This window comes from Podarcis melisellensis, assembly GCF_964234715.1.
Source record: "Podarcis melisellensis genome assembly, chromosome: 13".
NCBI lineage: Eukaryota > Metazoa > Chordata > Lepidosauria > Squamata > Lacertidae > Podarcis > Podarcis melisellensis.
Window position 1 is genome coordinate 15,256,805 of NC_138545.1, and position 15,358 is coordinate 15,272,162.

At 43.5% G+C, this 15,358-nt stretch overlaps 2 protein-coding genes and 1 pseudogene across 6 annotated transcripts; 2 read left to right on the forward strand and 1 right to left on the reverse strand.

Annotated features, from left to right (window-relative positions):
- Window positions 1-433: 433 nt before the first annotated feature.
- On the forward strand, window positions 434-1,369 carry LOC309354736 (olfactory receptor 11A1-like; the record flags this gene model as incomplete). Its single annotated transcript, XM_081884998.1, has 1 exon — window positions 434-1,369. Exon 1 carries the CDS (start codon window positions 533-535, stop codon window positions 1,367-1,369), a length of 837 nt encoding a protein of 278 aa, XP_081741124.1. The 5' UTR covers window positions 434-532.
- A 329-nt stretch (window positions 1,370-1,698) lies between these two features.
- On the forward strand, window positions 1,699-2,632 carry LOC309354737 (olfactory receptor 10A7-like; annotated as a pseudogene). The gene is made up of 2 exons: window positions 1,699-1,749; window positions 2,001-2,632. The product of its transcript is annotated as an olfactory receptor 10A7-like (transcript).
- Window positions 2,633-6,536: 3,904 nt separating this feature from the next.
- LOC309355175 (olfactory receptor 5V1-like) lies at window positions 6,537-14,962 on the reverse strand. Of its 4 annotated transcripts, none has more exons than XM_081885748.1 (3): window positions 14,819-14,930; window positions 13,911-14,101; window positions 6,537-7,494 (listed from the first exon to the last, which is right to left on the reverse strand). In XM_081885748.1, the coding sequence occupies exons 2-3, from the start codon at window positions 13,932-13,934 to the stop codon at window positions 6,544-6,546; spliced, it is 975 nt and encodes a 324-aa protein (XP_081741874.1). In that variant the 5' UTR covers window positions 13,935-14,101; window positions 14,819-14,930; the 3' UTR covers window positions 6,537-6,543. The 4 variants fall into 4 exon arrangements, with proteins under 4 accessions (XP_081741874.1, XP_081741872.1, XP_081741871.1 ...); XM_081885746.1 differs by lacking the exons at window positions 6,537-7,494; window positions 14,819-14,930 and adding exons at window positions 11,358-12,759; window positions 14,936-14,962; XM_081885745.1 differs by lacking the exon at window positions 6,537-7,494 and adding an exon at window positions 11,358-12,759.
- Between the last annotated feature and the right edge of the window lie 396 nt (window positions 14,963-15,358).

A 15,358-nucleotide genomic window follows, 5' to 3' on the forward strand; every position in this document is an offset into this window, starting at 1 on the left:
TCCCATCATCCCTGAGCTCTGGCCTTGCTAGCTAGGGGTGATGGGAGTTGTGTGCAGAATCCTTGTAGAATCCATGCATTGCATACAGAAGGCTATGGGTTCAATAACTGGTATCACCAGTTACAAATGATTGCTGGTAAGATAGTTGGAAAGGCATGTACCTGAGACCTTAGAAGTCCACTGTCAGAGTCAATAATACCGGGCTAGATGGACTGAAAGTTTAAGGCTGTGCTGGGGAGTCCACCACCTTTTAGGTGCTGTTGGACTCCAACTCCCATCAGCCTCAAACAACTTGGCCAATTGTCAGGGCTGATAAGAGTTGTAGTATTCAGAGAGTTACAGGTTCTTTGCCCCTGGTCTAGGTTACGTTCATATGTTCACATGATCTTCCTAGGTTCAAGCTACCACCATGAATCCAACAGACTTTGGAAACCATACAATCATTACTGAATTTCTCTTGCTGGGATTTGGGAATTTGGGTCGTCTGGATCTCCTCTTCTTCTTCATCTTCCTAGTGATCTACATTGTGACCATGGTGGGCAACATCCTCCTCATTGTACTGGTGGTATCGGACCACAACCTTCACACACCCATGTACTTCTTCTTGGGAAATCTGTCTTGCTTAGAGATCTGCTACAGTTCCAACATTATGCCCAAGATGCTAGCTGGCCTCATCCTCTACCAGGGCAAAGTCATTTCTGTGGCAGGCTGCATGACACAGTTTTATATTTTTGGTTTCCTGGTAGTTGCAGAGTGTTATCTCTTGGCTGCCATGTCTTATGATAGGTATGTGGCAATATGCAAGCCGTTGCTCTATGTGATTGTTATGGATGGCAAAACTTGCGTTCAGCTAGTGGCAGGGGCTTGGGTAAGCAGTTTGCTGGTTATTAACCTAACAATATGTTTAATCCAGCAATTAACCTTCTGCGGTCCCAACACAATTGACCATTTCTTTTGTGACTACAGCCCATTGTTGAAGCTGTCTTGCAGCGACACCCACATGATGGAGCTGATAACTACTCTTCTGGCAGGCCTTTGTTCCCTGCCACCCTTTGTTTTAACTCTGGCTTCCTACAGTTCTATCATACGAGCCATTCTGAGAATCCCGTCCACTGTTGGAAAGCAAAAGGCCTTCTCTACCTGCTCCTCTCACCTCATGGTAGTGTCCATCTTCTATGGCACGATCATTATTGTCTACCTGTTACCAAGAACGGATGCAATGCAAGATTGGAACAAGGTCTTTTCTCTCTTCTACATAGTCCTGACCCCATTGCTCAATCCCCTTATATATAGCCTGAGAAACAGGGAGGTGCAGAATGCTTTGAATAAAGTGCTTCTTAAATTACTCATTTACAGAACTGTAGCTTAAGACGTCTGGCTACTTAGGACTGTGGCCACCTAAGTCCTACTCAGAGGAGACCCATTGAAATGAAGGAACCAAAGTTTTTCATGTCCACTGACTACAATGGCTCTACTTTGAGTTGGACCAGCACTAGATACAACCCTTGTATTTGTCTTGAAGAGAGGAGTGAGGGATCTCAGGCACCTCCATATGGCCTTCAGTGCTTTCCCCAGGCCATACATCCCTCCCCAGGCCACTTGGCTCAGGTTCCCATGTTTGAACCCTCTCAAGCACTTTTCCCTGGCCAGAATGTGACCTTGAAGTGTAATGATAATGCTGGCTGAAGTGTGGTGTGCATGTGTATAGAAGAAACCTTTGTGTCTTGTGTGACTGGAATGCCACTGACAGTACAAAGATAAGATTCATATCCATTACGCAGATCACTTTCATCTCTTGACCTGCCTATCACTTGCATCTGGCCCCTGGAAGGTTGCCCACAGTGGAATGCAGCCCTTTGGATGAAAATTTCCCCCCTGACCCCTTCTTTAAAAGATATCATATTCCTTTGGAAGGGCCAGCTTTTGGCAAAACATTATGAGGCTGGAGTTTAATTCACCTGCATCTCAAAATTCTGTTTCTCCATGGATGCCTCACACAGATCTTACTATACAGCGGTTTGACTTGCAACAAATGCTTACTGCTCGCAATCATGGCATTTGATCGCTACTTAGCCATATGCAAACCGCTTAGCTACAGGACCATCATGAACTTCAATGTCTGCCTCTAGCTAGCAATTGCTTCCTGGTTAACTGGCTTCTCGGTGTCTTCCCTAGCCGTTGGGACAGTGTCCACAATGCTTTTTTGTGGTCCCAATGAAATCGACCATTTTATTTGTGATGTGGATCAAACTCTCCTGCAGAAAAAGCATCCTGGCAGAGATGACTGTCCTTATCTCCTGCTCCATTGTGACTATAGGGCCCTTTGGGTTCATCATCGTCTCGTATGTTTACATCCTGTCAGCCATTTTGAGAATTGCCTCCTCCACAGGGAGACAAAAGGCCTTTTCAACATGTGCTTCCCACCTCTTAGTGGTGAGCTTATATTATGGGACCATCATGATCATGTATGTGATACCTACAAAAAAATCAGTCCCCAGGCTTCCATAAGGCAATATCTGTCATGTACACCGTTGTCACGCCAATGTTTAATCCTATCATTTACAGCCTCCGGAACAAAGAAGTAAAAGGGGCCTTCAAGAAACTTGTGTTTCATAATCTTGGCATGAATTAGGACATCTTTGCCAATCTGGAGTCCTCCTGATGATTTGAACTATATTATTATTATTATTATTATTATTATTATTATTATTATTATTATTTGTATATGGCCCTATACCCATAGATCTCAGGGTGATTCACAATATAAAACTACAGTTACCATCATCCCTAACCACTGGCCATGCTGGATAGGCTTGATGGGAGTTGGAGTCCAAAACATGTGGAAGGTACCAAATCGGGGAAGGCTGTTAGGGTGATTGTGGTACTTCTCAAGTTACTTCAGCAGTATGGGAAGTTGAACAAAACATTGGTAATTCAGGGTTCAAATGCTGGGGAAAAGGTGTCTGCATTGTACACATGAGAAGATATACCCCAGACCCTGGACTGGTGGTAATAGTCATCTTAGAGTAGAGATTTGGAACTTGTGCCTTCCAGACAACATTAAACTGTACAGTGGTACCTCTGGTTACGTACTTAATTCGTTCCAGAGGTCCGTTCTTAACCTTAAACTGTTCTTAACCTGAGACACCACTTTAGCTAATGGGGCCTCCCACTGCTGCTGTGCCGCACAATTTCTGTTCTCATCCTGAAGCAAAGTTCTTAACCCGAGGTACTATTTCTGGGTTAGCGGAGTCTGTAACCTGAACCGTATGTAACCCGAGGTACCACAGTACAAGGATATGTCACATACAGAGATTCTAAAACCAAGGTTGGAAAAACTTCTTCAGCCCAACAGCCAAATTCACTTTTGGGCAGCATTCTAGGGGCCGTGTGCCAATGATGGGTGGGGCCAGAAGCAAAAGCAGGTGGAGCAATAGAGGAGCTGAGCACCTTTGTGCCACAGACTGCATTTCAGACACAAAGAAGGTTCAACACTACCCCATGCAAATGCTTCTCTTCGTCCAGGCAAGAAGAGCCATTTTCACAGTTCAAGGACACATTTCAGCCAGGCAAAAGCACCCAAGGAGAGAGTGTCACAGGGCCTGTGAGGGCTGTGTACTGGGGAGAGTCCCAAGAACCACATTTGGTACATTGAGCACAAGTTCTCCACCATGCTTTAAACCTGTGGTGGCCTCTACCTTGTGGAATGATGCCCCCAAGGACCTCAGGCAGGCTGCAGCTGTGGATTGCTTCTGATAGCATTTGAATTTGTACCAGTTTACCTGGGCAGTTTCCTTATACCGATTCCTGCTGTTCCTGCTTGTTGTGACTCACACTTGAATGTTATTTTATTGTGTTGGTTTTGTTGCTGTTGTTGTTTTGTTGGTGAATCGCCTTGGTATTTCTTTCCGAACTGAAAGGCAGTATATATGAATTCTTTTAACAAAGAAAGTAAAGAAAACTGCTCATGTAAGCCCTATCAAGCCAAAGACAATATGTACCAGCCAGGCCAGCATTATTAATTATCTTTATTATTGTTTCCATGGAACCAGTAGACACAGGATGTGAAGATGAGCTGCTAAAGTAAAGGACTTCTAAACACAACAGATGTAACTTTTTTTCTCATCTATTGTCTCTTCAAATACCCACCCACCCCTTTTATCTCTTCCAAAGGGATAAATAATATAATGATGAACACTTGTGGAAGCTGAGTGTTCAAGTCAACTAAAATTGCAACTTCTGTGTTTCAGAAGTGGAACACTTTCAGCTATCCAGTGTTGAGGATTCACAACAGCAGATGAATCATCTTGTACAAGAACCTTAAATATATTGAAGTCCGGAAGTGAAAAAAATCATTTTAATGAATAATGGGCTTGAGCTTAATAGTAAAGCACACAACCCACCGTTTGTGCATCTTTTTAATCAATAATTTTAATTGATTTTTCTAAAAAAACGTAAAATAAATATGACACTCAGCAGGGTGTCAGTAAAAAAACCCTAACATTTAAAAAAAGAAATATTCACTGGTCCAAATGTTCACCAAATAAGGACTCGCATAGCTTAGTTCAAGATAAACATGCAAATTGAAAGTACTTGGGCTTAAAAGAGAGAGAACATTCATTTATTGAGTTACATACTTCACTTCAAGTGCAGAAATACAGGAGAAAAGTCTCTGTCTCTATGTGGAGTGGGGGTCAAAATTATAAACTGAATAACATAATGATGGCTGACTGGGAACAGTTATGGACCACAGGTATGAAATTCACGGCATGTAATGCCCTAAGAGAAAATTTAATGAAAATGATTTATAGGTGGTACATGACACCAGTCAAGCTTGAAAAAATTTACCATCTGCCCGACAATAAATGTTGGAAATGTAATGTACATTCTTTCACCTTTGGTGGACATGGCCAAGGATTAAGACATTCTGGGAGATGATTTATAATGAAATGAAAAAGGTATTTAAATATACCTTCCTGAAGAAACCAGAGGCCTTTCTCCTGGGCATGGTCGGCCAATTGGTGCTAAAGAAGGATAGAACTTTTTTTATGTATGCAACAACAGCAGCAAGAATACTCATCGTGAAGTATTGGAAGACACAAGATCTACCCACCAGGGAAGAATGGCAGATGAAGTTGATGGACTATATGGAACTGGCGGAAATGACTGGCAGAATCCAAGACCAGGGAGAAGAGTCGGTGGAAGAAGACTGGAAAAAGTTTAAAGACTATTTACAGAAACATTGTAAAATTAATGAATGCTAGAAGAATGTTGGAATGAAGTGATATGGCTTTAGTAGAAATGTTATAAGGAATTAAGTATAAATAGATTAATAGAATATTAAAGGAAAAATAAGGTTAGAATGTGTTAAGATAATTATAGGATAGAAAACAGAGGAAGATGGAAAGGAATTGCTGAAACAACTAATAGAACTGGAATACAAAAAGGAAGGTGTGAGGAGGTCGTGGAAATAAGTGAATGAAAGATAAGATACTGAAATTGTTTGATGTGTTTTAAACTGTTTTCTTTGGTTATGTTAGTTTAATGTGTCAGTGTTATGTAGTGTTTTTGTATTGTATTGTATAGTATTGTATTGTATTGTATTGTATTGTATAGTATTGTATTGTATTGTATTGTATTGTTCTGTTCTTTTTTTTGCCGTGCCCCAAGAACTCTCCATTTGGGGAACTACACCGGCCTCAGCTCAGCCAGCTTCTGCTGAGCCAGGATGAGCTGACTGCATCAGCATATTTTTGGCTGAGCTGGGGTTGGAGATTTAATGCCAGTGGAGCCCAGCTAAGCTGAGAATCAGCCAAATGACCTCAAGATTGGTACAAGAGGAATATGAGCAAGTGAAATAAAGTTCTCTAATTACTTGTAGATGATTCTAGAGATTCATACCCTGCTCCTCATGTAGCAGCCTCCAAGGGTAGCCAAAAGAAAAAAGAAAATTCAGCAATGTAAAATAAGGAACAGGAACAGAGCAGGGGGAGAATGGCCACCAAATAAAAAACTAAAAGAGATCTAAAATGGCTGGCAGAATAAAAAGGGAGTCAAAAGGCATCAAGGTTGGCTTCCCTGGGGAAAGCGTTCCAGAGCCATAGAATAGGTCCTAACAAAAGTCGCCATTTACCTGACCTCTGGTCTAGGACACATATCTTAGACACCATTTGGAGTGCTCGGGACATAAGACTCCATTCAGTGTTGCTGGGGGGGTGGAGAGACAAAGCCTGCATGGTAAAAGGGAATCTAGCAGTGCAATTTCTTTGAATCACATAATTCAAGTATGGGGGAACTGTTTTCAGCCCAAAGACTGGATGGAGAACTACCCAATGGTGTAGGGGTCATTATAATGTCAGGTGACAAAGGGGCTCGTGGTCAGTGCTGATTGATTGTAATTTAAAATAGATCATCAATTTCTGTTCTTTTTCAGAGTTTGGGTTACTTTAGTAGAAAATGGTGTAGGATAGGGTCATTGTATCTTAGCCACATCTTCCACCACCACCATCACCCACTCCACCCCCCCCCCCCCCGCTTCCAGCTTTAGAGGCGTTTGTGAACAATGACCCTCTTCAAAGCCCCTTTCACCTCCTTATTTCTGAGACTGTAGATCAAGGGGTTCAACATGGGGGTAATCACCCCATACAACATGCTCACCATCCTATCCTGGTCTGGATGGTGGCTGGAGGAAGGCCTTAAGTAAGTGAAGAGGATTGTCCCATAGAAGAGGCACACCACAATTAGATGGGAGGCACAAGTGGAGAAGGCCTTGTGTTTCCCATCGGAAGAACGGATCCTAAGGATGGTGGAGATGATGTGGATGTAGGAGACCAGCGTCACCATAAAAGCCCCCACACCCAAAATCCCACCAACAATGAAGACTACCATCTCAGCCACATAGGTGGAAGCACATGATAAGGCCAAGACTGGAGGGATGTCACAGTAGTATTGATTGACTCTATTGGATGTACAGAAAGGTAGAGTGAAAGTCATTACCGTGTGCAGCAAAGAGTGGAGGAACCCTGTGACCCATGTACCAGCAGCCATCTGAAGACAAAGCTTCTTGCTCATGATGACCATGTATCGCAGAGGGTTGCATATGGCCACATAGCGGTCATAAGCCATGGCAGACAAGAGGAAGACCTCTGTCCCTGCCAAGGCTATCAGGAAGTAGACTTGCAGCACACAGCCAGCAAAGGAAATGGTATTTCTCTCTGACAAGAGGTTCTCCAGCATCTTGGGTACTGTAACTGTGGGGCAGCAGATGTCCAGCAAGGAAAGATTAGTGAGGAAGAAATACATGGGGTTGTGCAGGTGGGAGTCAGCTTCTATGGCAAGAAGTATGGTGCCATTCCCCAACAAGGTGATCAGGTAGATGAGCAAAAAGGCAGCAAAGAGGGAGAAGCGGACAGCTGGGAGATCAGAAAGGCCCATTAAGATGAATTCTGTCACCATGGTGATGTTCTCCATTTCTCCCCTGTGCAAGGAGCTTTCCTGGAAGAGTTTGAAAGCAAAAGTGTGAGAAAGTAAACATGTTGGAGGCTAGAGGCATACACAAGTTAAGGCCTTCTTTGCTTTTCAAGGTGTTTAGGCATATAGCCTTGAGTCATACTAAGCAGGAATTTGAGGTCCCTGCTCAGACACTTTATCACTCTGAGAAGCAAAGATTAGTTCCTAATGATCACATTCATGCCCTGTACCTGAATTTCTCAGAGACCAATGTTTGGCCAGTGTGAGAAACACAATGCTTAATAATAATAATAATAATAATAATAATAATAATAAAAATATAAAATAAATTTTTATTTATACCCTGCCCTTCCTGGTTCAAAAACCGGGCTCAGGGCAGCTAACAACAAATTTAAAACACTTAATTGTAAAAGCAGCATAAAATACAGTATATAGATGGTTCTTAGATCAGATCATCTGACAAAGTCATTTTCAGGTCCTTAAATTACTGAGACTCGTCAGAGCTTCTTTGTGCATTACATGTAAGTGGTGATAATGTCAATGGCCAGCACCCCGTGTGGAAGCTGGAACACGTATACTGTAGCTACGGGGCTTGATGGGGTGGGGGTTGTTAACTAACTCAGGGTCCCATGGACCCTGCCACAATGCCACACCACCTATCATGGTAAGCAGATTTCCATGGGGTGGGAATGGGAAGCAAGGCGAATGGCAAGGGGGTGATCAAGAAAAGTGAGTGGGGACAAAAGCCCTAGCTGAGCAAATCTGTGCCTTCTTTTTACAGCAGGAGGTCCAATCTGCATGCAGTATTATTGTCTCAGAAAACCCTGTCCACATCTGTCAGTTCATGTGAATGTCCTCCCTCATTCTATCTGGTGCCTCTCATGAGATGAAGACTTTGTGGCTTCACCCTCAGCCTGATTTATTCATCCTCCCCTTCCCTGCCTGTGTTCTATCTAGCCTGATGAAAAGTTCTGAAGAACTCATTACATTGTGGGTGACTTGATAAAATATTGCCCTCGTATGGATTTACAAATGTGTTTATACCACTCTCATCTAAACTATTTTTCTGTTCATCTGAGCATCCCTTCCAGATAGCGCTCCCTTTTTTTAGGAATAAATGTGCCAGTACTCACTATGAAGTTGTTACAGTAAGTACCACACATTAGGAGAGGGAAGGAAGGTCCCAGTACTGTGTACCCTTGACTACCCACAGAAAAGAGTACTGTACTGCTTCTAGAACATTCAGTTTACCACTCTCATTCTTTGTACACTTGCTTCAGTTTATGAGTCTCATTTCTTTGAACTTCTACATTTAGAAACATCACTCTTTCCGTCTTCCCTAAGCCTTGATCTTTGTCACAACGATAGCCCCATTAAGCTAGTATCTACTGTAATAATACTCACTGTCAATGACTGGTGCGTTACCATTTCTCCAAACAGTCACTCTTCAGAATGCCTCTCATCTGCCTTGAGATCAATGAAGGATTGTCTGTTCCTCTGGCAGCTCAAACTTCTCCTTTCAACCTCAACAGGAGCTCAAGGGAATAGCAGGCCTCAGAGCACATAAGCAATGCCAGGAAACATCTCTGCTTGCCCCCTATGGCCAATGTCAAGACCAAGAGTGATGGCTGATTTCCCAGGACAATAAACTACAGGGCTGTGAATAATTGTCATTCAAGATATCACTCCCTAGATGTTAAGGAAATCAGGCCAAAGTTTTATGTACACCAGTTCACCAGAGTAAGGAACTGTTCTAGTCCAGTGTTTACACAAAGCTCAGTAGTTTAAGGGACTAGGTCCTTTTTGGTGGGCTTTGCTCATACCTCATGCATACCCTCCAACACCTTGAAGACAAAATCTGGGATACCATCTTCCCAGACACCATCTTCCTGTTAGTTATCACAAGACCACAGTGGCCATTTTGGTTGCCATAAAGGTAAAGGAGCCCCTGACCATTAGGTCCAGTCGTGACCGACTCTGGTGTTGTGGCGCTCATCTCGCTTTATTGGCCGAGGGAGCCGGTGTACAGCTTCCGGGTCATGTGGCCAGCATCACTAAGCCGCTTCTGGCGAACCAGAGCAGCACACGGAAACACCGTTTACCTTCCCACCAGAGCGGTACCTATTTATCTACTTGCACTTTAACGTGCTTTTGAACTGCTAGGTTGGCAGGAGCAGGGACTGAGCAACAGGAGCTCACCCCGTCGTGGGGATTCGAACCACCGACTTTCTGATCAGCAAGTCCACAGCACCACCCGCATAATCTTGTGCAATTCCACACCAGGGTCCACCCACCCAAAAAAGTGCTTTTTCTGGGCACGGAACCCAAAAATGCATGTTTTGGGGTGGCATGCAAGATCAGGACCTACATCTTTCCACTGTGTTGTTGTTGTTCAAACCAGTGGGAGGAGCACAGGAAAGCAGGGCAGGACTTGGGCTGGATGCATTTTTGGATAACTTTCCTCAGACCCCATTCTTCTCCTCTTGAAACAAGAGGTCCCCAACCTCCAAGGTGACTTCCATTCCAAGATACTTGTAATGTGAGCGGTGTTTAAAGTGTTTTTAAAATTGTTGGGAGGGGGGGTCAGTTTTGAGCGACACCAGCAGGGAACGGGAGCTAAGAAGGCCTGATTTGTTTCAGTTTTGCATATAGTTTGGTAGCGACACTGCTAAGTAAAGTATCCTCCTTATCTACTCACTGTGGGTCATTTGTAATCTTGCGAATGCTACAGTGCCAGAGCAGGTCACACTTTTTCTGTGAGTGGAATGGAAATAGTAAGAGAGTTCAACCATGGAGCAGTTGCCCACAGAAGGTTGTGAACTCTCCTTCCTGGGAGGTTTTCAAGCAGAGGTTGGGTGGCCATCTGTCATGGATGCTGTACCTGAGATTTCTGCATTGCAGGGCGTTGGACTAGATGACCCTCAGGGTCCCTTCCAACTCTATAATTCCATGATTCTATACGCTGGAGTGGGGAAGTGATTAAAAACTCTAGTAATTTACATCAGAAAACTTGTGTGCAACTTGCATTTCCTGGGGTTGGAAATGGAGTGGGTCTTCCCCCCTAGAAGTTGAAAAGTGATAAATGAAGAGGGGAAAGTTGAAGAGACGTTCATGTTCACAGATCAAAAGTAAGAAACACAACTATAAAAAAAAACAGTGGTGTGGCAGATTTTATTGACAGTGAAACTGGATTACACAACACATCTCAACATGTTAGATCAAAAGTCCAAACAGATAATTAATAGTGGCATCTATTTATGTTTGTCATTCCGCTAACATTTCAGTGTGAAGAATTAAGATTACATATGTGATTCCATGTTTCTATGATTTATTTACTTCATTTTTATGGCACCCTTCCATCTCAAGGCAATATACACAAAACCACACAGACACACTTTACCCCCACAATAATCCTGTGAGGTAAGTTGAATTGTGTGATTGGCTGAGTGGGGACTTTGAAAGTGGATTTTCCTGGACCTCATCTGAAACTCAAACTGTGATATCATGCTTAGATATAGCAGAGTTGGATGGCGGACTGAGGGTCATCTAGTTCAACAACCTCTCCTGTAATTCGGGAATCTCATAGCACCCATGGCAAATGGTCACCCTGTTGTTGTTTAGTTGTGTCTGACTTTTCGTGACCCCACGGACCAGAGCACGCCAGGCACTCCTGTCTTTAGGTTATATTAATTAAAATATTTGCACAGTGCAGGGATAGACAACTTGCTGCCAAACCCTCCAGATGTTTTAGACTCCAACTCCCAGGGTCCGCCCAGATCAGACGCCTCATGTTGCACCTGCCTCTCTCGTCTCCTGTGATTTTTCATTCCTACAATCCTCTACTACTGGCCTGGCTGAATGGGACTGATAGGAGTTGTAGTCCAAAACCATGTGGAGGGCACCACATTGGCAACCCTGATATCTCTTACCATCAGGAACATCTTCTTGACAATTAGTTTGACAGTCCTATCTTGTAATTTGAATCCATTTGTTTGGGTCTTACCATTTGGAGAAGGGAAGAAGCAAGCTTCCTCCATCTTCCATGTGACAGCCCTTTAGATAATTAAATATAGCTATCATGTCTCCTCAGTCTTCTCTTTTCCAGGCTAAACATAGGGGACGGAGAGGATAGCTATCTTCAAATATCTAAAGGGCTGACACGTAGAAGATGGAGCAAACTCATGTCAGATGACAACTTCAAAGCAGGTCATTGTCAGCTGATCAATCGTAATTTAAAACATATTAAATTATTCTTTTTCAGTGATTGGGTTATTTTGGTAGATAATGATATAGGATAGGATAATTGTATCTTAGCCATTTATTCGCCCCCTTCCAAATTTATTGGCGTTTATTAATAATGACCCTCTTCAAAGCCCCTTTCACCTCCTTGTTCCTGAGGCTGTAGATCAAGGGGTTCAACATGGGCGTAATTACCCCATACAACATGCTCACCAGCCTGTCTTGATCTGGATGGTGGCTAGAGGAAGGCCTTATGTAAGTGAAGATGGTCGTCCCATAGAAGAGGCACACCACCATAAGATGAGAGGCACAAGTGGAGAAGGCCTTGCGCTTCCCCTCGGAAGAACGGATCCTAAGGATGGTGGAGATGATGTAGATGTAGGATACCAACGTCACCAGAAAAGCCCCCACACCAAAAATCCCACCAACAATGAGGACAACCATCTCAGCCGCATAGGTGGAAGCACATGATAAGGCCAAGACTGGAGGGATGTCACAGTAGTATTGATTAACTCTATTAGATTTACAATAAGGTAGAGTGAAAGTCATGACTGTGTGCAGCAAGGAGTTGAGGAACCCTGTGACCCATGTACCAGCAGCCATCTGAAGACAAAGCTTCTTACTCATGATAACCGTGTATCGCAGAGGGTTGCATATGGCCACATAGCGGTCATAAGCCATGGCAGCTAAGAGAAAGACCTCTGTCCCTGCCAAAGCTACCAGGAAGTAGAGCTGCAGCACACAGCCAACAAAGGAAATGGTATTTTTCTCTGACAAGAGGTTCTCCAGCATCTTAGGCACCGTAGCTGTAGGGCAGCAGATGTCCAGCAGGGAAAGATTAGTGAGGAAGAAATACATGGGGTTGTGCAAGTGGGAGTCAGCTCCTATGGCAAGAAGAATGGTGCCATTCCCCAACAAGGTGACCAGGTAGATGAGCAAAAAGGTAGCAAAGAGGGAGAAGCGGACAGCTGGGAGATCAGAAAGGCCCATTAAGATGAATTCTGTCACCATGGTGATGTTCTCCATTTCTCCCCTGTGCAAGGAGCTTGCCTGCAAGAGTTTGAAAGCAAAAATGTGACATAGTAAACATGTTGGAGGCTACAGGCATACACAAGTTAAGGCATTCTTTGCTTTTCAAGGTGTTAGGCATATAGCCTTGAGTCATATTAAGCAAGAATTTGAGGTCCCTGCTTAGACGCCTTATCACTCTGAGAAGCAAAGATTAGTTCCTAATGATCACATTCATGCCCTGTACCTGAATTTCTCAGAGACCAATGTTTGGCCAGTGTGAGAAACACAATGCTTAATTAGCTGGTTTTTAGATCAGATCATCTGACAAAGTCATTTTTAGGTCTTTAAATTACTGAGACTTGTCAGAACCTCTTTGTGCATTACATGTAAGTGGTGATATTGTCAATGGCCAGCAACCCGTGTGGAAGCTGGAACTAGTGTACTGTAGCCACAGGGCTTGACAGGGAGTTGTTAACTAACTGCAGGGAACATGGAGACTGATAGTTTTATATACAGTCGTACCTCCGGTTAAGTACTTAATTTGGTCCGGAGGTCCATTCTTAACCTGAAACTGTTCTTAACCTGAAGACCACTTTAGCTAATGGGGCCTCCCACTGCTGCCTCGCCGCCGCCACGTGATTTCTGTTCTCATCCTGAAGCAAAGTTCTTAACCCGAGGTACTATTTCCTGGTTAGCGGAGTCTGTAACCTGAAGCGTCTGTAACCTGAGGTAACACTGTACTCGCTGCTAGATCCTCTTCCTCCTGGTCAGTTGCTGGCTCATTATTTACGGCTGGATTTTCTCACATTCTCCCTTGTGCCTGTCACCACATGAAGACTTTATTGTTCCACCATGAGCCTCATTTATTTGTCCTTTCCCTGCTGTTGTTATTACCTGATGAAAAGCTCTGAAGAACTCAAAAGCCTCCACATCATTTCATGACATTTTGGTTGGCCTGATCATAGTATTGCCCTTATACGGATTTTCATCTCATCTAAACCATATTTTTATTCATCTCAGCATCCCTTCTAGAACATTCTGTGTACTGCTCCCATTCCATGTACACCTGCCTTGATATATGAGTCTCATTTCGTCAAACTTATAAAATTACCAAACATATCTTTCCTGTCTTACTTAAGACTTTAAGCCACAAGGATGGCCCCATTAAGCTTGTATCTTCTAATACTCACAGTCAGTGATTGGTGCGTTTCCATTTCACCAAACAGTCGCTCTTAAGAATGTCTCTCATCTGCCTTGAGATCAAGGAAGGATTGTGTGTTCCTCCGGCAGCTCAGCCTTCTCCTTTAAGTCTCGACATAAGGAGCTCAAGGGAATAGCAGGCCTCAGAGCACACCAGCAGTGCCAGGAAGCATCTCTTTGCCTACCATGACCAATGTCAAGACAAAAAGTGATGGGTGATTTTCCAGCATAATAAGCTCCAGTCCTGTGAATTATTGTCCAACTCTACATTTCCATTATTATGATTTTTTGAATACATGACTCCCTAGAATGTTAAGGAAGTCCAGCCCATGTTTTATGTGCTCCATTTCACCAGAGGATGGAACAGATCTTCTCTAGGTTTTACACAAAAGTCAGGAGAATAGCAGCCAGGCAGGAGCTGTGACTATGCTTAAGTGACCTTAGCTTTCAATGGTGAGAGAACAAATTCCATGTAACAGAAAATAAGCAGGACCTGAGTAGAGAGCTCAGTTTCTGAACCTCCTGCCTAGAATCCCTTAGACATGTGGGGGTGGCAGCAGTATTCAATGGGGTAGTATTCAATGGGGGATTTTGTATGTGAGCTGGAACTGGTCTGTGACCAAAATAATAAATTCATTCATTCAATGGGGGTAGGCACTTTGCATATGCTCAAAGCCATCTTCTTTCTCACATCCCAGCATAAGTCATGGCTGAGTCCAGGCACTAAGAGCAAGCATGAAGACTCAAACCAAGGAAGACTGTCCATAAAAATGTCTATAATTGATGGTACTCAGTGACCTTCAGGATGAAGCCCAAGCCCCATAGTGATCCTAAAACCACAGGGAGATCATGGTGCCTGCAAATATTGATATTAAAATTGAACTATGGCCATATGCACTTCTCTCCTCCGAAAACGGGACCATGCAATTCTTTCCTACTCCTTAATGAGTCCCAAAGAGCATTGTTAACATCTATGGTGCAGTCTCCATCTCATCTGCTACCACAGAGCTCCTACCAGAAAGGTCCTCAGAAAAATGCTCTGCATCCATCGTGATGTAAAAATAATGCCACCAAGAGTAATTATGATGTCATCCGAACTGAATGGATTTGAAGTCCCCAGGACTCTCACAGGGATTAGCACACATAAGGCCAATTTGGGAGACGCTATGCACCATCCCTAGTGCTTCCTGCTCAATGACATGGTTGCCCTGTGTGGGGCCTCCACCATGTCAGATTTCAACTCTAGAAGGAACTCTCCTCTACAAGAGACAATTTCCTCCATATAGAAAACTAGATGCAAGAGAGAACAAATGTTTTGTCTTCCATCTGAAATGGCAGGAATCATCCCTGTAGGACTTTCTCTCTCTCTCTCTCTCTCTCTCTCTCTCTCTCTCTCTCTCTCCTGCGATAAAAAAAATGATAAATTCCAGTGATGTGG

What these genes read in the sequence shown, in the direction of transcription:
- LOC309355175 (XM_081885748.1), bottom strand. Translation starts at nt 13,934, where the DNA reads ATGGAAACGCACCAATCACTGACT. An exon ending in AAACGCACCAATCACTGACT is followed by an intron (nt 7,495 to 13,910) that starts GTGAGTATTAGA and finishes AAACTCTTCCAG; the next exon opens with GAAAGCTCCTTGCACAGGGG.